The 26,307-nt window shown below is 38.4% G+C and overlaps 1 protein-coding gene across 1 annotated transcript; it reads right to left on the bottom strand.

The window, feature by feature from the left end:
- Positions 1–363: 363 nt before the first annotated feature.
- On the bottom strand, positions 364–5,753 carry SCG2 (secretogranin II). The gene is made up of 2 exons (XM_070422239.1): positions 5,638–5,753; positions 364–2,719 (listed from the first exon to the last, which is right to left on the bottom strand). The coding sequence occupies exon 2, from the start codon at positions 2,703–2,705 to the stop codon at positions 846–848; it is 1,860 nt and encodes a 619-aa protein (XP_070278340.1). The 5' UTR covers positions 2,706–2,719; positions 5,638–5,753; the 3' UTR covers positions 364–845.
- Positions 5,754–26,307: the final 20,554 nt, after the last annotated feature.

Genomic DNA, 26,307 nt, shown 5'->3' on the forward strand with positions numbered 1-26,307 from the left:
AGAAGCCTTGTATTCTGGGGACCAGGGTGACCTGGGAATAGATAAATTGCTTCCAGAGCTATAGTCATTTCTGATTGCCCTGTACACAGCTTTTTCCCCCCCAGTGTTGGTTATGTGTATGGAAGAATTAAATGTTTTTATTTATATAAATCAAGGGTAACAAGTATAAACAGGACAATGGAAACCTTAGACAAGCATTAGTGCACTGTTAGAGGATGTTGCATTCTATAAGCATATACCATGATCATATGTGTATCACTCATGATATCTTACCTGGGTGGGCTGTGGAAGGTGATGATTTTCTCTTTTCACTCCATACTGCTTGCTCTCTGGTTTTCAAGAATGAAGAGCCCACAGTTGTCCAGAAATAACATTTATTAATCAAAAATAAAACACACATTGAAAAGACCTTGTAAATAAAACTATATACTTATGATGCTTTATTTATTTTTTGCTTCAGTACTCCACAAAACACTACAGACAATAACAAAATAATTCAATAAATATTAAAAACCTTCAAGAGAATTATAAGACACTCTTTATCATATGTGAGCATCCACAAGGCCACGACCATTAGATACACTATTAAACACTATCATAGATATCTTTCTTAATTAAGGGATATAATTACTTTTTATCCAGAAGTCATAACATTTACACATATCAACACACAAGAGAACAACTCAGATTGAGTGAAGCAGACACCCAGTGAAATGGAGACGTCTGCCTGTACATCATTTAAAGATATTACATTGTTAACAGGATAGAAGTCAACACACTAAAGAGAAAAGTTGGGGTTTTCTTGGGGTCGGAGGAGTGAAAGTAGGGCATTTCGTGAAAGCCTCTTACATATTTTCCATTGCTCTCTTAGCAATATGCTCCCTTCCCTTTTCTGCCTTTTCTTGGTTGAGGTATTCCAGCACTTTCATTAACATATCTTCATCCAAATACTGCCTGTTTGGGGTGTTCTCATTCTTCGGGGGCCCCATGGGGAGCCGTTTGCTTACAGAGGCTGGTTTGTCAATCTCCTGAGAGCTGCCTTGATTCAAATGTTCTTTGATGGCCTGCTCGATTTGGTCCTCTTCCTGTAGGTCATCTTCAGATGAGACTTGACTGGGAGCTCGCTTCATCTGGTTTGGATTCATGATCTCAGGGTATTTAACTAGCATCCTGGCCAAGTACTCTCCTAATTCTTGATCCTTGTCATTCAGATTTTCATAGGCCATTTGTCTGTTTTCAGCATCTGGCATCCAGACACCTTTGGACAGCTGGTTTGCTCTCGATCTTCCAGGACCATAGGGAAGCCTTGGCAGAACCTTCTCTCTGTTATACTGACTGGAAAAATATGGAGGCTTTTGATTTGCAGCACTATCCATCCCTAAAAGATTTAAAATATCCTCAACAGTGAGCCCATCTGGTAGGGCCTCTGTCACAGTACGCCCAGGTATTTTGGGGTAGCCATTCTTGGAGAGCATCTTATTCTGGAACATATCTGGACGGTCTAAGTCAACCTCTGAGGTGTCATCTAGGTCAAGGGGAAGTTCAAGTTCCGGCTCTGGTTCCACTGGTCCATTTGGCTTCTCTCCTGTTTTGAGCATGTCAATTAAGTCTTCAGGAGGTATCTGTAAATTCCTTGAAATTTCAATCAGCTGATAAATAGACTGAGAATCAAGTGGTTTCTCAAAAAGTCTGGTTGCCCTCTCCCCATTTTGCCCATTCTGGGACCTCCCACCTCCTGCAGCCTCCACTAACCTTTTCAGATAGGCAATTACTTTGGAGACATCATCTGAGAGTTGATCTTTACTCTCTTTCCGGAGATCTTCATCCTGGAGGCCCAGCTGCCCTGAACGCTTCATTTCATTATTGATTTGTTCATTTTTTTCTATATTTTCTTTGCTATCCTTTACCTCTTCCTGGGTTTGACTCTCTATTTTTTCCTCTACTGGATTCCAATCTTCGCCCCCAACCACATCTTCATAGGCAATGTTATTGGCCTTGTAGATATCATCTTCATCATCTGCGTAAAGTTTTTGCTCCTCGTCTGACCTCTCACGCTTCTGGTTGTTTGGTCCTGTCAGTTTACCCAGCTCTTGGAACACAGATTCCAGTGTAGCAAGACTTTGAGGAGTATATTGCTCCTCCACTATTTCATTTGTGCGCTTAAAGGGGTTGTCCCTGGAATTCTCTTCATACATAGGAGGGAATCGCATGTGCTTGAGCTTTCGCTCTGCCCACTGTTGAGTTTCATAATCATCAGGCATGTCAACTGGAAAGTTCTTCTCTGAATTTAAGGTATAGGGCTTGTTTTCATTTGGTTCAGACTGGGGCTCATTTTCAGCCTGTCGCAGAGCTTCAAGGATTATTTTCATCCACTCATCTTCACTCAGGGAATCTCTTGAACTTTCTGGGAAGTGACTTTCATCTCCGTTTTCTTTTTGCTGAAGGGGAACAGAGACACCTTGGTAGGGATTATAGTCTGGGCTGCTTTCTTCTTTGTGAGCTTGTTGTCGGAGCTTTTCTATATATTCCAAAGCCCTGATCATTTCAGGACTGGGAAACCTTTGGACGTTTTCCAATCTGAGGTCTGGTTCTTTCTGAAGCAGCTGGTTTCGCTGAAATGATGCTGCCTCAGCCCCAGAGATGAGGAAAATTAAAGGGACGAGAGACAGGGCTGCTCCAAGCCAGTGAGTCTTAGCTTCTGCCATGTTCGAAAGATTTCCTTAAAAAGGGAAAACATCAGTTAACACAAATAAAGCAGACTAGAAGACACTATAGCAAAAGATGTAATTGACCATTGAGGGAAAAACATAGTAGAGGTTACTTCACATTAAACTTAGAATGACTGTTTTTAAAATCTATAAATATATCCACTATGACTATCAAAAGCTAACCACAGGAACCTAGCAAAATTTTTGCCCATTTGCATCAAATTTGCATGATATGCACTTGGTTAAAATACTAACAAAAACAATGATTTGGTGTTTCTCAAATTTTATTTTTTAAATTATGAAATGTCATTTGTTTTTAGTATGCATTGTTTCTTTTTAATGAAGACTTTCCAATATGAGTTTTAGTTTTCTTGTACAGCATTCCTATTGAAAGCAGTGGCAAAAAAGGTTAGTTGGTTTAATTTAAAACATGCATGTACACATGCACACACACACACACATACACGCACACACACTAATTTCCTTAAGGTTGTATCAAAAAACATGTGGTTTAGTTTATAAATTGTCCACCTAATTTTGTTGTAGAAATATAGCAGCAATAATATTATTACATATAATAAATTGATACAGCATGTTAATGTCAATCATAATGAATTACCTTGTGAATGAGTCCCACTCACATACATTTTTCAGAAATAATTTATTCTCACTCTGTCACCAAACCTAACTATCCATTTTGGAAGGTGTGCACCTTAATAACCTCCACAAAATGTGTTTTTTCAGGTCCGAACTAGTAGGCTACCCAATGAAGTTTCTTTTTGTGTAAACAGGTTAAAATAATACATTAAACCGTTTTTAAATATCTGTGCTCCATATTTCTTCTAATAATTTTATTGTAACTCTCTTTAAAAATGCAATCATGGTTATATTTTTCATCAGCCCTCAACAGTGTATAGTAAATAATAACAGATGCTACAGAGAGAACATAAGTTTACTTAACCAATCTATTTCTGAACTTGTGAGTGTTCAGATTCAGCTTGTCTTATGTCTGTGTCTATTTTTGTCTGGACCTGTGAAATCTTAAATGACTCATACTGTTAAAATATCTTAAAATAACCACTGTGTAACTCTCAATTTAGATATCTACAGACAATATGTTGAATTCTTCCTACTTAAAAATTTTCATTCATTTTTCTCCACTTCCTTATTATCTCACATATGAATTAACAAGGATGTCAGTTCTTATATGTTTTATATTTGGCATTGCAAATATTAAAGAACTATCTTAATACTTGCAATTTGGTTGCAAATAAAATAAATTTAAAGGAAGTTTATAAGTTTGCTCATGATCTCTTACCTGGATCATGGTTTTGTGATATATTAACAATGTGGGTACAAGTTTCTGTTAGCTTAGATATCAACTGTAGAAAATATTGTTTACTAGATCATATTGGTATTTAAGTAATTTTAAAGCCTCAAAATGATTGTAGTTACAGAAATTTCTTTAGCACTGATGCATATATTTATTAAAATGATTCTCATTAACCAGTATATTTAACTTACTGAAATAAAAACCTCTAAAGGCATGTCAGAGAAAACTTCTAAAATATTTACTAGGAATCAATGTTTACTGAAATAAATTTTAGTCATAAATTCTTATGTCTAAATAAAAATACAGTATGCATTGTTCTTTCTATTATTTCAGGATTAATTTAGCCTTGGTAATCTATTTTCAACATTATCATTTGAAACAGTAATTTTAATTTAGTAAACTAATTTTCTTTTAAACCATTATCCTGAAGTATTCTTAACATAAGAATTATGTGCTTGTCTTTAAAATCATTTCCTGATAGCTGGGCTTTGCTGTGGAGTTGGGGCAGAATGCTCAATGCAGTTATTTAAAGCATAGCCTAACAACCTCTACCCTTTAGTCATTTATAAGGTTCAGTTTGGATGACATAGCTATTGCCTTTGAGTAAGACTCAAGGGATTTCTTTCAGGTAGCAGCTCTTCTAAGTAACAAAGATGGTTTCAACAGCTCTAACATCCTACATAGGGATTGAATTAAAGCCCCACTCATAAAAATGTATTTTCTCTTGAAATTCAACTAAAACATGGACAAATACAGGTGGGTATCTAATTCAAGCAATTCAACTAGTTTGTATACAGGGAAAAAAACACACATTTGACCCATTCAAAGTCTAACAAAATATTGTACAACCTTTTTCAATCAAAGCATAATAGTAGTTTATACAGTTATGAATGTTTTCCTGGTATATTCAAAATTATCATCTCTCTGTAATTCATGGTCATATTCAACCTATAACCCAAGATAATATTTTACTCTGAATAAAGGAGGAAGCCAGTGTTCCAGACCATTCTAATTTTACTTTCCCAGGACTAAAATTAGGAAATTGTGATGTAAGCCCTTTCAGAGTATACCAATTCAGAAAATAATTTTATATAGTTAATTTTGAGCTCTTGCAAGGTAAATGTCAAAGAAAAAGTAGTTCCAAAATTTGTTGCTAAAATTTATGACTGATGTGTTTAACATTTCAATCAGTGAAAACCTACTGTTAAAAAGAGTAAGCATATAAATTATATCTGTGGTTTTGCATCTGGTTCTTAGGGGGGAAAACAATAAATTAAGGAAAGAAACAAAATGTCAAGCTTGGTTAACGTTACATTAATGTGTGTATTGATACTAAAATTCTTAACTTTTTCATGCTTCTTATGACTAAATAACATTATTATTGATAAATATCTAACAGCAAGTGGCATAAATCATAGGTTCAATCGCATATATATACACATGCAGGGTCCTTATATTGGTTGATGAGCAGCAGGTTGCTATTCAGTTAATCTATAGATATAAGCTTGTCAAACGATCTTTCTTCTCAGCTAGAAATTAAAGAAAGAACAAGTAATTTAGAACTTTCCAATAAACCAAACAGAAATGCAATCTTACCTCTTCTTTATATGGCAAAGAAAGTCCACAGCATGTTCCTCCCGGTCCACCTGGTGAGCTGGTCGGGCCGTTTCAGCACCCGGACAGCTCCTGGGCTTATAGGGAGCCGCGGCGCCTGACTCCGCACTGCCACACTGACGTCACCGTGCCAAGCCACAAACCCGAGCACAAGCGAGCTTTTTCAAAGAACCGGAGAGAAAATAATCACTTTATATATATATTTTTAAAATGCTGCATGCTTACGCCACCTGTCTTTTTGTGGCAAAAATTGCAGTTGTCTTTTTTCTTTTAATCTTTGAGGCTTGAAATAAAATCCTCTGCGCAATTTCCCTTAGAAAGAAAGAATTCTGCCAGACAGACATGGCTCATTGCAATACCATCTCAACTGTGTTCTAGTATCTTGTGATAAGGTTTTCTTGTTGATGTTTTTCTTGTCATCTTTATAAGAAAGTTTTATAGATAAGGATTTTTTTCTTCTTCATTGCCCACAAAGAAATTACATTATCATTCCCTGGTATAAATGTAAAAAGATTTATTTCATATCATGACCACAAGCAGCACTGCTTTTAAATTGGTATTTATTTAAATAAAGAAGTTTTCTTTTTTTAAAATGACATTAAACTTTAAGGTTCTAATGACTTGGAATTTTGCTTTAGAGTTTTGTAATTTTGAACTAGGCATTCCTAAGGTTACAGGTATAGCAGTTGATAATTCTATATGAACCTGCTGTAATCTTTTATAATATTTTCTATCAATAAAGGAAGCTCAGAAGTTCAGCATTAATGAAAATATTTCTATTAAGAGAAAAATAAATTCTTTCAGTTACAAAAAAAGTGACAAATGTTATTAAAATTTGTTTACAGTTGAGAGGAAGTTGGACTATAAATATTTTCCTTCTGTTGAATCTGTGAATTGAATACCTTCCAAAAATGTGACCAATCCAGGGAATAATATATTAGTAACTCCCAACTTCTCAGATTTGTAATTCATGAGCATTCCTGTGCTAATTACATATTTTAATAATTTATATAAGTATAAATTTTAATTTTATTTTATTAAAGATAGGAGTTTCTAAAAACTATGTAATTTAAAATACACTTTAAGTATGCAAAGGAATCTTATTATATCAGAGATCCCTTTATATCTCTGTTAATGAATAATCATCTACTGATTTATGCATTCAATAAGTTGCAATGACTACTAAGTGCCAGATGAATGATATATGATACATATAGATAATATATAAAGATGTATATATAAATATATATATATTACTTTGGGGGATGCTTTAGTTCAGTGTGGATGACAGACAAACATTATCCTATATAATAAAAGGCTAATATGCAAATTGTCCCTTCAACCAGGAGTTCCACTGGAAGTTTGACCAGGGGGTAGGACCAGCCCACCAACCACCTATGGCCCTTCCCCCGGTCAGCCCCACTCCCAATAGCTCCCCCCACCCTGACTGGGAGTGGGGCCAGCCCACCCTGCCCACGACCCCTCCTCCGGGCTGGCCAACCGCCTACGGCCCCTCCCCTTGGCCAGCTCCACCCCTGATCAGCACCCCCCAGCACCCCCAATCAGGGGTGGGGCCAGCCAGTTAACTGCCTGTAGTCCTTCCCCCCGGCTGTGCATGAATTCATGCACCAGGCCTCTGGTTTTGATATAAATTGGAAAGCACTAAGAAAGAGGTTAACCAGCAGTGTTTGGGAAACATTATGGAGGACCACTTGGTTCAATAGACATTCAGGGGGTAAAATTTAGAGGGAGGAGGGAAGCCTCCTGGTAAAAGAAGCCTGGACTGATATATTTCATTACCATGTTTTATTAAAATGATATCTAACTATGCTAGGTAAACCATAGTACTCTTGAACTTCTTCAGGAAATAGGAATAGTTTAAAACCTTAGGGGAAAAAATCTTGGGAAAAGTAGCCCTTGATTCTTGCTTGCTGCTCTCCTGGTGAAGATATTTGATTTCCCTAAATGGCTGAGAGACTGTCTGTGAATTGACATGGAACTCATATAGGGTCAGGCTGGAGTCCTATGGCCAATTCACCCAATAATCTCATATTTCATAATGGGTTTTTAGAGCATGGTCACGTTCTAGGTTGAAGAGGCCTGAATACAATCCATTTCTCAAGTACCATCTCAATGAAACCAGTTCATTTGCTGATATCTTTGTTATCTCTACACACTTGATAACAGTTTCTTAAATTTTTGCAAAGGCCACTGTGAATTTGACTTAATTTGTTTTCCAGTAGTTCTGTGTGGCCAGTTGAGCTAACCAGTATCAACTCAGCCTCAGAAAATTCCACAAGGTTACTCTTAAACGGCTGAGTTGGTTCAACATAAGTCTCAACAGCTCTCAAGAAAGTCACTCTTGACCTGATTAGTTCACATATGTGGAATGAACTTTTTTGGCAAGGATTGGAAGCTATATTCCTTCTAAGATTCCAAAGTCAACTTCTTTCCTGGGAATGTCTTTAATCTCTCAGAATCCATATAAAATCTAATTCAAAAACTCCAAATAGACTTGAGATACCAGAAGGCAGCTCCTATATGGACTGGTTCCATCAGGTAAAGGGGTCGGTAGATCAATGAACCATATGTAGGTAACTGAATTCCTGTCTACTATAAGATACTATGGTAAATAATTATCACTCATTGAGTTCCATTATGTTTCACACTGTACTTGGAACTTCAGCAACCTAATTTAATCCTCAGGACAACTATAATGGATAGCTATTTTTGTCTGTTTTGCAGATGAAAAACTGAAACTCAGAAATAAGAAAGTGGGCCACTGTTCCCTTGCTTATAATTGGTAGAGGTAGATTTGCTTGGTTCTTTCCAAAGTTATTTCAATTATAAAGATTATGATCCAGGTACTTTGTTAGGTGATAGAAATACAGAAATGAATATAGCATGGATCAAATAATCCAAGTCTAGAATGTAGTCACTTTGACAAAAATCCTCAGGGGTTGTCCCAATTGCTTTTCCTGGTCACTGTCCCCATAGCCTAGGCCCAGACTCCTATCTGGAGCAGCAAAATGGAAAACAGGAGTCAACAATAAATTACTTTCTTGATGTTAAGGGATATATTAAAATATCATCCAAACAAGAGAGTAGTTATTGAATTTGGAAAATTCTATTCTTCAGTGTCCTGTGTTTTATGGATTTTTCAATGAGTTATACTTAATATATCTCTAGAAGCCATTAATTTTTGTCAGTAGTTATTTGTTTTAAAGAGATCTATTTTCTCTAGTAGATACCTACTTGGAGAAGTTAAAATACAATATATACAGAGAGAAAGAAACTTTTTGTTGATGTGAAATCTTTTAGAGATAATGTATTAAAGATAACCTATAAATCTTTTTACCAATAAGCCTAAGATATGATTATTTTAAATGTTCCTTACAAAATTTTAATTTTCTGTTAGGTCTAAATTGCAAACTATCATTGCCTCTAAGAAGCAAAGCTCTATATCTTGGACATTTTCAGAATAATTATGTGCTGTGTATGATAATGGTTTTTTACTAAATTAGCTTGCATCTCCACCATGGAGCTGTTAAGAGCAAGCTAATCATTAACAATTTAAATCAAAGTAATTAAAATGAACTAATTTGTTTTTATGGTTGGATTTCCTTAAATCTTGATCATTTTGTTCTTTTTTATACAGTTTCATATTTCATTTAGACCAGATTTTTATTTTTGTCATTTGTAAAAGCAATCTTCTACCTTAGTAATCCTTCAACTTGAAACGTATCTCTCTTCCACTCCATTACACTTCTCATTTTGTTTCAATTTATATGAAAGCAATTAAGATCCAGAAGGCCAATGTGTCTTCTTTCTCCTATTTCCCCAATCTTTTTCTTCTCTGTCTCTAACTCCCTCCCTCACCCTTCTCTTCCTTGGAAGGCAAGACTCTCATGGAGGAGTCTGATCTCAGTGCCTATGGCCTGAGGTCCTCCAGCATTCCCTGGGGTAGGGGTATAGGGGTGGTCGTCTGCACTGCCTTTCCCTGGCCCCCCAAGGCCTGGGCTACTTTTCATTGCTCATCCCTCACCTGCCTGCCTTCCTTTCCTTCTTTTCACTTTTCCTTCTTTGCACTCCTTGTTAATTCTTTACCTCTCTGGTGCATTGCTTCCAAAATTTACTTAAAAGTCTTCTCTTTTAGTTATAGCACACTTCCTTTATTATAAATGTTCATGTCATAAGATAACTTTTTCTTAAACTCACTATCAAAGAGGAATGAAATGTTTTTCCACTTTCCTTGCAAAGGCAGAGCCTGCCAAATTGCTGTTCAGAGAACATATAAATCAGAAACTGGGTACACTTAATTTAATACTTTAACTACTAAGTTTCCCAGACAAAATCCACTAGGAGGCAGGAACTCTGTTTTCTACCGCTGTACCCACACGTCTAGCCCTGTACCTTAGCCAACACAAAAATATTGGCCAACACAATCAATTCAATTGGGTTGAATTGATTTAACAGTTTCTCATTCCTACTGTCAAAGCTTTACACACTCCATCTTGAGATTTTTTTAACCCTTTCAAAGTATCCTTATGCAAAGTATTTGAGCTTTAAGCTCTGATCGAAAATTAGGTTTTGGTGGTGGCGGGGGGGGGGGGGGGGGGGGGTAGGAAAATTTTCTTTCACTATGGGAGCATTCTGTATTTTTCTAGTTTTAATCTCATTTTGTAAAACGTTTTCCTAGTATTTGAGTTAAAATTTGAAGTTGCATGCACACAAAGTAGAATGAGCCATTTAGAATCCCCCGGTGTTTGTTTATTCTTTGTAATTTTTTTCTTACAACAACGACTCTTATTGGGAAGTGAAGTGTAAACTTTGGTAAAGTGTGATTGGGTACAGAAGAAACATGGAGTTTTGAGAGTATTGTGAAGTTGTTTATTCTATCAGTGTACCGCATTACTGGTGGCCCTAGATAGACTAGATAACATTGAAAGCCCCTTCCAATTCTTGAACACTGTGCCTCTTTGCTATGTAAAATATAAGTTAGCTGTGTAGCTATTTTTGCATTTGTCTGCTAGGTACTAAAGTATGGTCTTTCTCATAAACTCTGTGAGAACCATTTAAACCAAATAAATATAGGCTATCTTCTCCATTGTTTTTGGATTCTGGAACCATCTGGTGCTTGGAGGAAAAGAAAGTACCAGTCTTTTAATCTAATATCATGTATGTTTGAGCAGCTGCTCCCTCAGTGGGTTTTTGGGGGAAATAGTTTACGCACTAAGAGTGAATTACTTTGCTTAAGCAATATTGACTGTCTCAATCTTTCAGATTCTTCAGGCGTAATTGTTTTGTGAATCGATGTTTTCAGTATTTACATGTAACAAGGATATTTTTTATTGAAAATGATCCAACTACTCACTTCTTCCCCTATTTTTATCAGAAGCCCAGGGAGATGCAGGGATATCTTCAAGGTCAAAGTTAAGCATCTTTGTGGTTAAGTTAGCATTTTATGTCCAGGGTTCCCATTGACTCACCGGATGACTTTCACAGTTCACTTTGTAGGGATTTTAGAGTGCTACTTTGGTAGAATGTGTATATCACTTCTACAGGTAGGGCACTTGCATATATAATATGAGGTGGGGAGCTGAAAATTTCTCCCCAACCCGAAACCTTCTCCCTCAAATCTAGCAGCCACTGTATCTGTACTCCACATCACAGGCAATTTCTTTCTTGGAATTTTTGGTAGAGTCCAGAAATAAATCTAATCATCTAATTACGTTGACACCGAAAAAAGAGGATATGTTACAGGTGAGTGATGTAGAGAGCATGTTAGAGCAGTGACTCTCAAAAGTGTGGTCCCAAATCAGCAACATTAGCATCACCTTGGAACTTGGTAGCCATGCACATTCTCTGGCCCCACCTGAATCTCCTGAATCAGAAACTCTGGTTATGGGTCCTAGCAATGGGGGATTCTAATGGATATTATAGTTTGAAGACCACAGAGTTAGAGCATAAGAAGGCAAGCCTGAGAGAAGGGCTATAGGGTGGACCCTGACAATCCTCAGAGACCCTAGAATAGAGGTAAGAACACTGGCAATGGGGAAAGTCTGGTGAAAAATGAAGTCAAAAGCAAGAAAGAGTGACATGACTGACTAATTTAGAGTTTAACTCTGCCCAGCCCCTCTAAAATATAATATAATAATGTGTACTAGTATATTATAATGTGCTTTTTATCAAGCAGCTCCAGGGCTGAAAAGAGATGCTCAAGTGAATGTGTGACCTTAAAATTTTGTTGTAGCTCTTAGTATTATTCACTAAATATTTCTTATTCTCCCCTCTTCTGGGCATATGAATTATACTTCTTGGACTCTTACAATCGGGTGACGCCATGTGATATTCTAGCCTATGCACTTAGAGTAAACGTATTCCAGAGTTTACCTCACCATAGGGGCTGGCAAAGTTTAAGATGATAGCTGTTCACACAGCCTTGTTCCTGAGTGAGTGATTAAAATGTGCCGTTTCCTTGTAGACCTTTGATGGGTATGTAGCATGAGCAGTTGTTATAAGCAACTGGTTTTGGGGAACTGTTTAATTACCATATATAACCTAGCTTATCCTGACTAATACAAATACTAAAATCAACTGGTTTGTAATATTATTGTAACTTGAGTGCCTTAGCCTTACAGTTATAGTCCTACCCAGAGAAGAACGGTGAGATGAGTTGACAATCAGTATTTTGTCCTAGTTTCCCCTGAGGGCACCTGTTCTCAAAGGAGTCAATCAGATTCATCTATATTTCCCAAAGTATGAAATGCATATTCACAGTGCTATTGGAAGTAGTATTATGCTAGGCATGGACATAACATCAAGTGACATTAAATTATGTAGTCTAAAATTCATTCCTTGCACAAGTCTCCTGGTTATATAAAGACAAAAAACTCAGTTCTGGACTAGTATGTCTGTAACACTTTTCTAACACTTACACATCTTCCTTTTTTGGCCTTAGACTCAGACCTTTCTACAGGTTGCAGGATCTAACCAAAGATTTATTAATATCCTTGTATTTTTATTGAATTTACATTTGGGTTGCCTCCTATTTATGTAGGTGATCAATTTTTCAATTTGAGGCAGCGATACAAACCTCCTTATACTTAGATTTAACCAAAGACTCAATGTAGGAAAATATATATTAAGTAAATAATTGTACTTATAATGCTTAGAGATAAAATAATTCTTCAAATGACTACATTTCTGGACATTTGTGTTACACTGTAGTTCAACCTTGAGTGAGACTTAATCCTCATTTTTTTGGATCCAAAACTATTGGGTAAAGTCACATCTCCCTCCTCTTTTTCCCATCTCCAAGTATGCTATATTCAATGACAAAAAAAATTTTTCATTTAAAAAATGTTTTAGTTCTTCAGTAAAACTTTCCTCAGAACAAACTCAACAGGCAGCAGTAATGCACCGCAGAAGGTAGAATGCTACTGGGCTTCTGTCTAGCTGTGTGGCCTCGGGCAAATTACGCAACCTCCTTGGGCCTCAGTTTCTTCATTTGCTGAACGAGGGTAATATTACCTAGGCTGATAGCCTCTGGGAGTAGCTGCAAGGACCCAATTATATTATAGTTGTGGAAATGCTCTGGAAAGTTTGAGGCATTCTGCAGAACTGCCTCATTATTATTCACCTTCCAATCCCTGGGAATTCACGGCAACCGGGTTTGTGATCCTTTTTTTTTTTTTAATTGTAACCAACCTAAGAAAAGAGTTTCCCTTAGATTTCTGGACCATCAATGCAAGGCAAGTCGTTTGCAGCGTCCCTCAACTAGAACGAAGAAGGGAAGAAACGAACGCAAGTGTTTGCGTAACTGCTGGAAGCCAGTTCCGCTCTCCAGCTGGAGGAGGTGGGGTTTCTTCTGGGAGCCGGCTTCTAGCTCCAGTTGCCTTGACTTCAGTCTCTCATGGCGTCAAAGGGATGAATTTAAAGTCAAAACACACCAGGCTACGGGGAATGAGACGTGGGTCACGCTCCGCGGGGGCTGAGAGGTGCTGGTGAATCGGCAGCAGATATGAATGAAAGCGAACACCTCATTTTAGACCCGCGCAGCCGCCTCCTCAGCCCACGGCCAAGTTCATGGTTTAACCATCACTCGCTCAGCTCAGCCCTGCACAAAGGGACACGCACAGTAGAAGCAATTTGCACATTATGCATTCATCCAGGCGCAGCCATTCATTACATTCATCCCCTGCCTCTGTCCTAATGAGTCTCGGGAACAAGGCTGAAATGTCAAGACGTTTTGGCGTCTTTTCCTGAGGGGAGAACTACGTGATCCTGACAACACAGACAAGGCGGCGGCCGAGGTTCAGAGCACTAGGCGGTGGGGCCTCGCCGCACACCCCGGAATGACTGCTTTCCCCAAGGCTCACAGCCACCTTGGCTGCTGAGACAATTAAAATGTTCTGAGCCAATTCGACTCTTCAGGGTTCCTTTTTTTGGGCATTTATTTCCTGGCCTCAACTCTGAGATCTCTAATTAGTCTGTTGTCTGTATCACTAGTATCCATTAGCTGATGCAGGAGTTGGGGTCTTTTAACAATAGCAATCAAAAGCAGAGGATGTAAAATGTTGTTGTTGTTGTTTTTGCCTACAAACGTGAATTCCTTCCTTCTGAGCTATGCTCCATTGCTCTTCATCTTAGCCAAAAGTCAAAAATCATCCATTAGGAGAACGAGGCAGTTGATGGCAAGTTCTGGCACCAGACTGCCTGAGTTTGAACCTTGCATCTTCACTTACTAGCTGCACAGGCCCGGTCATCTTATTCTCTTTGTGCTTCTGCTTCCTTGTCCATAAAATATAAATCATAATAGTAGGTCCACCCTAGGGTTTTGTGTATTTCATCCAGAACCATAAGCATTCAATAACGATAGTACAATTATTAGTAGTAAACATCTACTGGATATTTTTTTTGTGTCAAGCATTGCATTAGTCATCAAGGATACAATGTGAATAAGATTCAGGGCCTGTCCACAGGGAGTCTAGTGGGGAAAACATCTATACACTCATGACTGCAGTGGGCTGGGATCAATCTATGCAGGAGGAGACCATGATTAATTCTGCATGGGGGTGGGGGGGGCGGCTGGAGAGGATCTCAGGTAGCCGGAACCTTTGAATGTAGCTAAGATGGATCAAAGCTGCCAGAGGAGTAGAAGCTCTTGCTTCATCCTCACCTCCCAGGCAGTCTGGATCCTTACACAGAGCTTTCTTTACTGGTGACAGAGTATGTGGCTGCTCTGGAGCCTCATCTGTGGGTCCAGAGTCTTCCTTCCACACCTGTGCTCCTCCAGAAGGTCCTGCATGTCCCAGGGGAGAGCTGTGTCTCCCAATCCCAAAGATACTAAAGCCAGTAAAATAATGGATCCATTACAAGAGCAAGAAAGGGACTTGCCTAAGACCAAGGTATTCTGTATTCTCAGAATATTCTGGTCTTTGAGCCTTGGAATTAGAATCTCATAGCGTTTTATCAAAGGCCCCAATAGGACAGACACTGGAACACTTTTGAGGAATTCTTGGATAAGAAAAGGTAACATAGGAAAATGAGGGGTGCAGTATAATTATAACAGCTAATGTTTATTAAGTTTAGTATTTACCTTGTACTTGACAATTACTGTATCTTTACAACTGATCTATTAGGTAGGGAATATTACATGTTGAACTATATGAAATTACCATTTTTAGATTTTAAAAAATGGTTGAATATAGACAGTTTTATGTGATTCAAACTAGTCACGATTGAGATTACAGGTTTGGCCCTCATAGTCTTGCTATTTTATCCCACTTGGAAATGTGATTAGTTAGGCAAAATAAATTTAAACTTGAGAATTTAATAATGATCTTTTATGTACGTGAAATCTCCACTGAGCAAATCTAAATCTAATTGGGGATTGCTGGAACCAGTTTTGTATAACTGGGTCTTACACAGACTACATAAGAGTGTGTTCTCCTTCAGCCTCCCACTCTACATAAATCTTTGATAGAAGTGAGTGCTTCCTTCAAGAGCCACCATTACGCAGCAGGTTTTAAATAAAGGTGCAAAATCCAGCAAGATGGGTATGGGCTTTACTACATTCAGATGTACGTCATTCTGTTTGTCCATTCACCATCTCTCATGTAATTATTTGTCATCACCAACTCAAATCAAGACCATAGAGGTTATTTTTAGAAATTATGGGAATAGTACTTGTTGGGGGTTCTACACATACTTTGACCCCACACAGGCCTGTCCCTCCACAGCTGCATTGCAAACCTCAGAACTTAGTCTTCCATGAAGTCCTGCTCTCTGATAGAACCAGTCTGTAATAATGACAACAAACACCATTTTAGTAACCTTCTGCTCATGTATTCATTCATTCATTTGCTCATTCATCAAATGTTTATTGAACCGATTGAATTATTCGGGAGGAGTGAGCCATCTTCCCTGCTCTCTGAGAGCCCATAGGCTAGGGCAGTGATGGCGAAACTTTTGAGCTTGGCGTGTCAGCATTTTGAAAAACCCTAACTTAACTCTGGTGCCGTGTCACATATAGAAATTTTTTGATATTTGCAACCATAGTAAAGCAAAGATGTATATTTTTATATTTATTTTATATATTTAAATGCCATTTAACAAAGAAAAATCAACCAAAAAAATGAGTTCGCGTGTCACCTCTGACACGTGTGTCATAGGTTCGCCATCACTGGGGTAGGGGCTGGAGGTTTAGGTAGATGCACGGAGGTGAGTGAAAGAGGCACATGCATAAATCATTGTTAGATAAGCCAGAATAAAATATATTCCCAAGGGAGGCTCAAGGAAAGGGCCAAGAGGAAAGAGGAGTAAGTCATTTTCCCAAAAGTTCATGAAAACTTTCATAGGTGTGGTGGCATTTGAACAGAGCCTTGAAGAAAGATTGCATGTAGAAGAAAGGTGAGGTAAGGATATGCTCTACTGAGGGAAAGGAATGAGCAAGGCGCAGAGGGGAAGAAATAGATCTGCTGCAGAAAACGGAATGTGGTTTGCCCTAACACCAACAGGTAACATCTATTAAATGTTTACCTTGTTCCAAGCACAGGGTTAAGTGTTGTACATAAATGATAACACTTAATCTTTATAATAATTTTATGAAATAATCTTATTATTATTTCCACTTTACATAGAAGAAAACTGAAGGCACAAAAGAACCTATAACTTTCCCAGGTTCATTTACTTACTAAAGAGAAGAGCAGAGACAACCCCAAGGGATTGGCCTCCTAACTAGCCCTACACTGCCCACCTTGTAACCACGCCCCCACACTGCCTCCTGGCTAACCACGCCCCCACTCCTGCACCACCTGCTGGATAGTGCAGAACAAGGCTAGAGTCTTGATGGAAATCCCTTTGGATGCCAAGTGAAGGGGTTGGGGCTTCATTATTGTCACCCTGTCTCAGTAGAGAAAGGAAATAAATGATAATACAAGGAAAACTAGTGGGGCAACTGTGTGGAGAATATATTTGCATTTTAATGAGAATGCTTAATGCTTCAAGATAGAGCCTTTAACCAAGGGAAGTTCAGACTTTGAGGTAGCCCCAGATATTAGAGACTTCCAGATGAATCTGAGGGTGGGCAACATCAGCTTAAGGATACCTTTCACACATCCTGGGAAAGTAGCTCTCTGCATATAGAAACCCACTCCCACCTCCTCCCCTGCAAATGAAGTCATTTAAATCAATCTTATTCTACAGATAAGGAGAGTGAAAGTATGAGGGGGGTGTGTGTGTGTGTGTGTGTGTGTGTGTGTGTGTGTGTGTTTTCCAAACTCGTGCAGCTGGAATGTGGCTGAACAGAGATCCAAAAGCAGGTAGCCTGTCTCCAAGTTCTGTGTCCCTTACATAGCATGAGTCAGGTTTAAACTTCCTGAGTTAATATTTAAACCAGCAGAGTCAGAAGCATGCTAGCAGGCTGCACACAGCTCTACTTCCAACCCCCCCCGCCCCCCCCCAGCTTTCTCCAGCCCAGGAAACACGACCATTGCAGGGAAGGGGAGCACTGCTGCTCCCCCTGCTACTTAGGTTGCAAAAGGAAGGCTGTAATCTGCCCCTCTTGTCACCCCCTTCCCCCTTTTCCCCCATCCCCCCTCTCACCCCCCTAGGCTACTTCAAGGTGCTCTTGTCCACTGCCTGGCTGCCTCCCACTATTGTCAACTCCTTGTTGTTGTTGTTCTTCAAAGGTTAGACCAAAACAAGTAATCTAGACGTACCCAGAGAAGAGTTAAATAAAACAAATCAGATTGGGAAGGCAAGAGAACCAGATGCAGAAGATCAAATTCCTCCTGTGTTTTAAACACAGGACTCCAAGAATGAGAAACGCATCTCCAGATCGCTGTGGGACTTCCCTTCCTGCAACTTCGCAAGTGGACACATGGAGCTATTTGCCTTACACCTAATTGCTACAAATTAGGTTTTGCATCTAATTGCATTAAAGCCTTGCTGACTTATTCATGCACTTTTTAATGAGAAAAGTGCAGCCTGATTTCAGCTCTCTGCTCCCCTGAATACCAATCTCTCATTTATTAGCTCGAGTGTCTCTGGAAGAGAGAGTGCTTTCTGGCAGAGGAGCCACTTTTCATCAAGTCATTCAATATTTTGCACATTTGACTAAAGTAAACCTGAAGAATGTCCCTTCCTTCATGGGACCACAGCTACATGGACTAGGAGAAGAGGACCAGAGCTGTTGGATGGGAGTTGAGGAACTATTGAGACTATGCTGCAAAGGCATCTATGAGAGGCAGATGCAGGCCTGGTTGGGCAGCTGTCTGTCTGAGGAAGGTCCATCTGCTGGGTGAGACAGGGGAGAGTGGTAATACTCCAAAACAGGAATGTGACAGAACTAATGCTAATCCTAATAGCCAGAGGGATAGCAGCAGGACCCACTTACCCAGAGGAGTCTTTGCTCATCCCCAGGTCAAATGCAAGAGACCAACCAAGCAAGTTGGGTGTGGGCTCTTAATCCCCCTACTCAAGATTCTCCAATGGCTAGCCATTGCTCTCAAATTGACATCCCAATCCTTAACACTGCTCACCAGTTCCTGTAGATCCTGCCTCCGCTTGTCTCCCAAACTTCACCTTCTTCCATTCTAGTCTTCCCTCTCTGTTCCTCAATCACTCAGAGCTTTCTATCACCCCAGGACCTTTGTGCATGCCATCTCCTAAATGTGGAACATGGCTCCTAGTCCATACAAATAAACTGCCATTCAGTCTGTAGCCTTCCCTTCACTCATCATGTCCTAATGAAAGCCATCCTTGACACCCCAGATTAGAGCAGGTTCCATTCTTATAAACTCTCAAAGAACCCAATTCCTTACTGGATGGCCTTCATTTTCTGTAGTCTTTATGCTGTGGCATTTGAGACCTTGGTCCTGGAGAGACTGCCCTCCCAGGGATAGCTAATTCATAAGAGATAATAAAAGATTCCCTTTGCAAGCATGACTTTGATATTTAAAAAAACAAACAACCAATTCAGAGCCCACTATCCCACTGTCTCCTTTATCAAACTCTTACACATTAAATCAATAGTCTCCCTGCACTATTAAATCACTCCAGGACCAGATAGTGGATAATTAGGGACCTACCATGCAGAGGCTGCCAATATTATCCAAGCTATCCAATCCTAAACTTGCTCAGAACACCCAAATCCCAATAGAGGCTCTGACCCATGCTGTGTTCTTTCGCTGCTCTGCCTCCTGGCTGACCCTGGTGCTTCCCTGTGTGGCCCTGCATGGCAAGTGGTGTCTCCTGTTTCTAGGGATCCTTGAGTACAAACTTTTTTATAATTATAAAAATATTTTTTCTTTTCTTTTTTTGTATCTACATGAGATGATGAATGTTAACTAAACTTATTGTGGTAATAAATTCATGGCATTTAAAGTCAAATTATGCTTTAGACAAACTTATACACTGCTGTATGTCAATTATACCTCAGTGAAACTGGGGGAGGGACTTCTTCCTTCATGACAATTTTTCCCATATCTGTTGATTTTGTACCATACCTGCTTCAAACAAACCCCAGCATACTCTAACACATTTACTGTCATCGGACCTCCCTTGATCATTCCTATAACAGGCTGTTTTATATCTCCCCCACTGGACTGTAGTACCATCTCCAGAACCCATTAGCTGAAGAGATAAGCCCAATCCCACTTAGGTCCGGGTCACTGGTATGTAGACTAAAGGCATCAATGGCTTGTTGAGAGGGTCTGGGGCTTGGAGAGACACAGTCAAACTGACTGGTGAATCAGCATTTTAGCATTACCCACCCCGAGTGAGCCTCCATAGGCCACTTACTTCACCTGCGGGTCATTACCACCTAAGAAATATGGTGATGCAAAAACTATACATCAGTGAGAGGGCAGGAAATGGAGGCTCTACCTTGCTAACCAGAAAGTCATAAGTGGTCAAGAATTTACTTTGTATTGTGTATGTGCACATGCATTTGTTTGTTTATTTACTTATTTATCTGTATTTTAATAATTTTTACATTTTTCAATTATAGTTGATATACAACATAATATTAGTTTTAGGTATACAACCCAGTAAGAATACATTAAAAGGACTAAGAAATAATTTTATTTTTTATTGTGATATACTTGACATATAATACTGTGCTTGAGATGTATGACATGTTGATTGATACATTTATATATTGCAATATAATTTTCACCATAGCATAACTAACACCTCTATCATGTCACACAGTTATCGTTTCTTTGGTGTGTGTGTGTGATGAGAACGTTTAAGATCTAGTCTCTTAGCAACTTTGAAGTATCTAATACAGTATTGTTGACTGTAATAGAAGCTTGTTTTTGTATATTTATCTGAAAGAAACCATCTGTGTTCTCAGCACACCCTCAGGACATTGCAGAGTGTTTCTGAAAATACATTCATTGATGCCCAAGGGCATTTAGGAAGACAATCTAAGTGATGGTTAACATAGGTGACACTGTAAAATAATAAATAGCACTGACCGCCAACTGCTAGGGCTTATTCACAGGATGCAAGAGTGCCACTGTTGCTTCTCGCTTGCTGTTTAAAATGCGTCACAGAGGCTAAACGCACATCCTGTGCGTCGTGCTCAAAGCCAGCTCTGTTCTCTGACACAGCATGTCCAATTAGAAGCCCAGCAGCTAGCACCTCTGACCCCATCTGTGGGAGGCAGGCTCCGAGCTCCGGTGCTATTTCCAGCCGAGATGATGAGCCCGGGGAGGTGACGCATCCAAACACTTCGCCTGTTGTTTCTTAATTGACAACCCGAGCGCTTCGCATCAAATGATCCTTCCTCCAAACCCAATTAAGTAGCTTGCTTCTCCCGGAAGGCAAGTTTCAAAAAATTCCCCTGTACTCCCATTCTCCATTGCCATTCCCTAACTCCTAGCCACCTCCCCTGAGGCAAGCATTCGAATGTGTTTAATGTGTATCTTTTTTGCTTGTTTGTGAGCTTGCAAAATGGACTTTGTTGTTCTCTGTGCGTGTATTTTTAATTTATGTAAATTGTATTGTGTTAGATGTCCCCTTCCATTTTATGCACTACTGCTCCCTCCCCGCCACACACACTTATCACTGTCCCTCTATGGTTCAGTTGCTAGGTGTTCATCTAATCTGCACAGTATGAATACCCACACCTTACCTGGCCACTGACTTGGTGATGAACACCGACTCTCCATTATTGCAGAAGACAGCCCTGTGCCTGCCCCTTACATCTGTGCACATTCCTAAGGCCAGAGTGCTCTCCACAGGCTCCTGAGAGCGCCTCTATCCTTGCATTCCCAACCTGGCTAAGCCTTTGGAGTTTTCTAGTCTCCCACTTTTGCCAAACTCATATGTGTAAAGTGATATTTCATTAACTAAATTTGCATTAATGAGTTTGAGTGACCCTCTCTATGCTTGGTGGTCTTTTGGATTTCCTCTTCTTGTTAAACTATCTATATCTTTTGCCTATTTTTCTTTTATGGTTGCTGTCTTGTAGAGTCTGGTTATTAATTTATCATCAATTTTCTACATTACCACTATCTTATCCCATTCTGCCATCTATTAACTTTGTAGTATCCTTTGTTGAAGGATTTAGATGTCATTAAAGTTACCATTTTTTTTATCCTAAGGTATTCAAGGTGTGTGTTTTTTTCTCATCTCTGTAAAACAAAGTAGTTTACATTTTTTACTAGTAAGTTTACAGTTTTGATATAGAAAAATTGTATTGCTCTTTGAAGTTTAATCTCATATCTTCTAACTTACTTTGAATGTTGATGTTGTTTGATTGTTTTAGATTAGTGATTATATCATCTGCAAATAACAGCAGTTTTATTTCTTTTTCTAAATCTTTATATCACTTTTATCTACAGGACTCTGATAACAGAAGTGCTGATATAGGATCTTTGTCTGTTTTTAAAATTTGATTAATTAATTTTTGACATACAATATTACATTAGTTTCAGATGTACAACATAATGATAGACATTTATATCCCTTACAAGTAAGGGATCTTTTTTTTACTGATCTTATATGTAATTATTATAGTTTCTCTATTAAATATAATATTTGCCATAAGTTTTTTTAAATAAAGCTTTAATCAAGTTAAGGAAATTCTTTTTTACTCCTAGTTTGTGAAGAGCTTTTATCACAAATTAATCTTATAAATGCTTTATGTACATGGATTGCAATAATCATTAGATTTCTCTTCATTAGTTTATCACTGTAGGTCAGTTACTACAGGTCGTTTAGTTGTGAGATTTCTGTATGTTACATCATCTTTACATTCTTTGAGAAATAACTTGGTCATAATGTTTTAAAATATAATATTAGTTGGTTAGATTATATTTTACTCAGAAATAATTCTGTGTTTTATATTTTTCCTTATATAGATTGGAATCAAAATCATACAGGTCTCATAAAATTGGCTGTTGCTCTTGTCTTATTACTTTCTAGAATAAATTACATAACCTGGGAATCTGGTGCTCTTGATAGTTTGGTGGAGATCCCGTAGAGCCTTCTGCACTTGAGTTGGGGACACAAATAGGGAGGTGCATAGGAGGAGTTCCTTTAATACTTATTGGTGCACTAATTTCTCTATTTCTTGTTATATCAATTTTGACACTTGTTTTTTTTTTCTAGAAATTCATTTATTCCATCTAGTTTACCAAATAAATTAGATGCAGTTATCATAAGAGTCTTTGATTATTTTTAAATCTCAGTTGTATTTGTGGTTGCTTCCCCTTCTGCATTTTATCTTTTTTCCCATTTTCCCTTCTTTTTTAAGCTCTTCTTGCCAAATGTTTCTCTTAAATTAATACTTTTAAAAACCAATTTTGAGTTTGTTAATCTTCTCTCTTATTCTTTATCCCCATTACATTGACATCTAATTTATTTTCATTGCTTCTTTTCTTTTTTGTTTATTTGCTCTGCTGCTCTTTTCCCATGTCATAGGCTTAGCTTGTTTATTTTTTAAATATTTGATGTTTCCTGATAAGTATATTTAAAGCTATATATTTCCCTCAAAGTTCTTCTGTAGATGTGCCTGACAAATTTTGACATTAATGCTTTCATTATAATTTAAGCCTAGATATGTCTTCATTTCCTTTATGACTTCCTCTTGACTCTAGGTTTTTTGTGGGTTTTTTTTTAGTAATAAGATATTACCTCCTTATATGTGGGATTTCTGTTAGATATCCTTTTCTTATTAATTTATCATTTTATTGCATTACCAGGTACATTTGGAGTACATGCGCTATCAACTTTCTGCAGATGTCAAATCTGGAACACTAAGAAAAAGTAACAAATTTTAACCTAGGCACAGTTGAGACATTTGGAGGTTTAGAATGCCATTTAGAATTCAAAGAAGAGCCAACCAATAATAACTTAACAATGAGAAAGGCTACAGGAGCTTACTTTGGGCCTTAAGGGTGTGGAAAGATTCCAACAGGGAAGGAGCTCTCCAAGAGACAAGAAATAGGTGACATTTGGCATTGGAGCTTCGGATTCTATCCCAGTAGCACATTATAGATTTTTTTGGAACATGTTCATTAAAGGAGTAGTCTCCCATCTATCCTAAACTCCTTCCTCACTTTTGAGGATTTAAGAATAAATGGTTCTCAGAGGAACTGTAGGAACAACAGATGAAATATAACCGGGGATCTTCTTGATTTCTCTAGGTGTTCAAATGCCTCCCTCTTGGGCTAGCTTGAGATTCCAGTCCTACCTATCCTTAGCCTTTTTCGTTTTTTTGCCTCTAGATCAGCGGTTCTCAACCTGTGGGTCGCGACCCCTTGGGGGTCGAACGACTCTTCACAGGGGTCGCCTAAGACCATCAGAAAACACATATATAATTACATATTGTTTTGTGATTAATCACTATGCTTTAATTATGTTCAATTTGTAACAATGAAATTGGGAGTCACCACAACATGAGGAACTGTATTAAAGGGTCACGGCATTAGGAAGGTTGAGAACCACTGCTTTAGATGAACACTTTTTATGCTACTTTTGATTATTTATATGTCAGCATCACCATTCCTGTCAGTCTTCTAGCAAGTAACTGAAAGATGAATGTATCACATTCTAAATTTTTTAACGACATAACTAGACTCTCCTGAGGCAGTCATAAACCTGTTAAGACTCCTACATATTGCCTCCTTAAGGATTCTAAAACATGAGCTTACTCTAACGTGCCCTTCCCCCCACTTTTTTTTCTTGGCCCTTTTGGACTTCCTATTTTCCAAATTACTCTTTGGTTCTGGAAACTCCATCTCCAGTAGGCAATAATACTTAATTAAGGATATTTGTCTACAAGCTTTAAGTAAGCTTTTCTAATTGCAACAGTTTCACATCACTTTTGTTCATGCTGATAACTTATTTAAACAACTTGAATAATTCAAAATCATGTTTTGAATTGTTAATCAGAATAATGATAGCAGCAGTTGAACACTCTCTAACAATTTGACTTGCAATGGGTTTGAAAAAGGCCCCGAAACCATTTCCCTTAACATCTTGAGTCTCTGCCCTCAAAGCAAATCCAAAATAGATTTGCTGCTCCTCAGAGACAGCCTTTCCCCTGTAGTGTGTTGATTTTGGACATAGCAATACAGAGGAGACCTGGTGTCACTCCCCAGGTACATTTCACAACTGCAAGTATCTTTGTATTCTCCCTGACTTTGATTTGCAATCTCTCAGTTAAAGGAGACAATAGGAAAGCTCTTTTCTGCTCCTTTCTTCTGCACATGTATCTCACCTTTCTTTGCCTGGCTCATGCCGTACCTCTCCCACAACTCACATCACATCAGTACACAGTAGTCCCTCCCTTTCTCAGCTGCCAATAACACATGGGATTGATGGCGTTCTCTTCCCTAATTAGTAATTACCTAGTAAATCATTGTGTCCCAATTGTTCGTCTTTTCCCCTGGTGGAAGCATCCTTAGGTGCTGGTGGACTTTGTTTCTCTTTTATCTATCATCAAAGGTCAGGCAGGGCATTCATAATTCCCAGCCAGCCCAAGGCCAGGCATGCAGTACACATTAGGTAAATAGTGATTAATCAGTGTCAGTAGCTGAGTGAAAGAAAAAAGATTTTAAAACAAGATTATAACAGAAAGAAACTCTGGGCTCAAGTAAACAGGTCATGCTCCTTAGCCCTCTGAACAACTGGTCCATAGCATTTGTTACAGTTTTAATTACTTGTTTCATTACTATGTTCTTTTCTAGAAGGTTACCTCGACCAAGATGAAAATTATGTCTAAAATTACATAGGGAACAATATTGCAGGGAATGCATTTCCATTGCTTCTGTTATTCTTAACTGAAAGTATATGACTATCTGTAATGCTGCTGGTCATGGGCAATTAGGATGTCTGTGTGCTGGTACCAAATAGCCTAAATGTGAGAGAAGCCACCTTAGCATTAATCACCGAAAGTCACTACAGTTAGATTTATGCAAAGAAAAGAGAACTATTTACACAGGATTAATAAATCATCCTCTCTAATACTTTAATTCCAGAGACTTCTAAAAACCTAGACTTGAAATTTAGCATTAAGGAATTGACTGTTCCACCTTAACTTCACAATTTGTTTTCTTTCCTGACACATAGGAAAAACCATGAGGGAAAAACCCTAAAATCATCACAATTTACCATGTCACCAAGCACTATCTGTGTCTGCAGTTTAACCTGAGAGTTTGACTGGGGTGGAATAAGGTACCTGAAGCGTGACTGACATCTGATTTGTTTCCATTAATTTGTGGGACTAGAGAAATGAACATTGTAATAGCTACAACTTACTTGGGTGACATTTTATCTATTTTAGATATTTTAACAGATTGACAATGAATAGAATGCACTATTTCAGTACACTCAATCTGAAATACCTCATTTGCCCTATAAAGAAAGACAACCACTGGTGAAAAGGTTATTTTTCAAATGTCAAGAAGCAACTGCTCCACATTATTGCCTATTGGAGAGAATGCCTTAATGTCCCAGATTTTCATTTTCCGCTACTCGGAAGAGAATCTCTAGAATGGCTAAAAGGTACATGAAAGACACTAAACTACAAATTAGAAGGGTAGATACCCTTCGGAAAGGATCTTGACCATTACAAGTGCTCTTTCTTAGAATGTGTATCAATGTCTGGCTCCACTGCACTGAATTCACTCT

The sequence above is a fragment of the Myotis yumanensis genome, unplaced genomic scaffold (genome assembly GCF_028538775.1).
Source record: "Myotis yumanensis isolate MYYU_CA2020_CCGP unplaced genomic scaffold, mMyoYum1.0.hap1 SCAF_8, whole genome shotgun sequence".
NCBI lineage: Eukaryota > Metazoa > Chordata > Mammalia > Chiroptera > Vespertilionidae > Myotis > Myotis yumanensis.

Bases quoted from the DNA above. Each gene is read 5' to 3' on its own strand.
- SCG2 (XM_070422239.1), bottom strand. From the start codon at position 2,705: ATGGCAGAAGCTAAGACTCACTGGCTTGGAGCAGCCCTGTCTCTCGTC.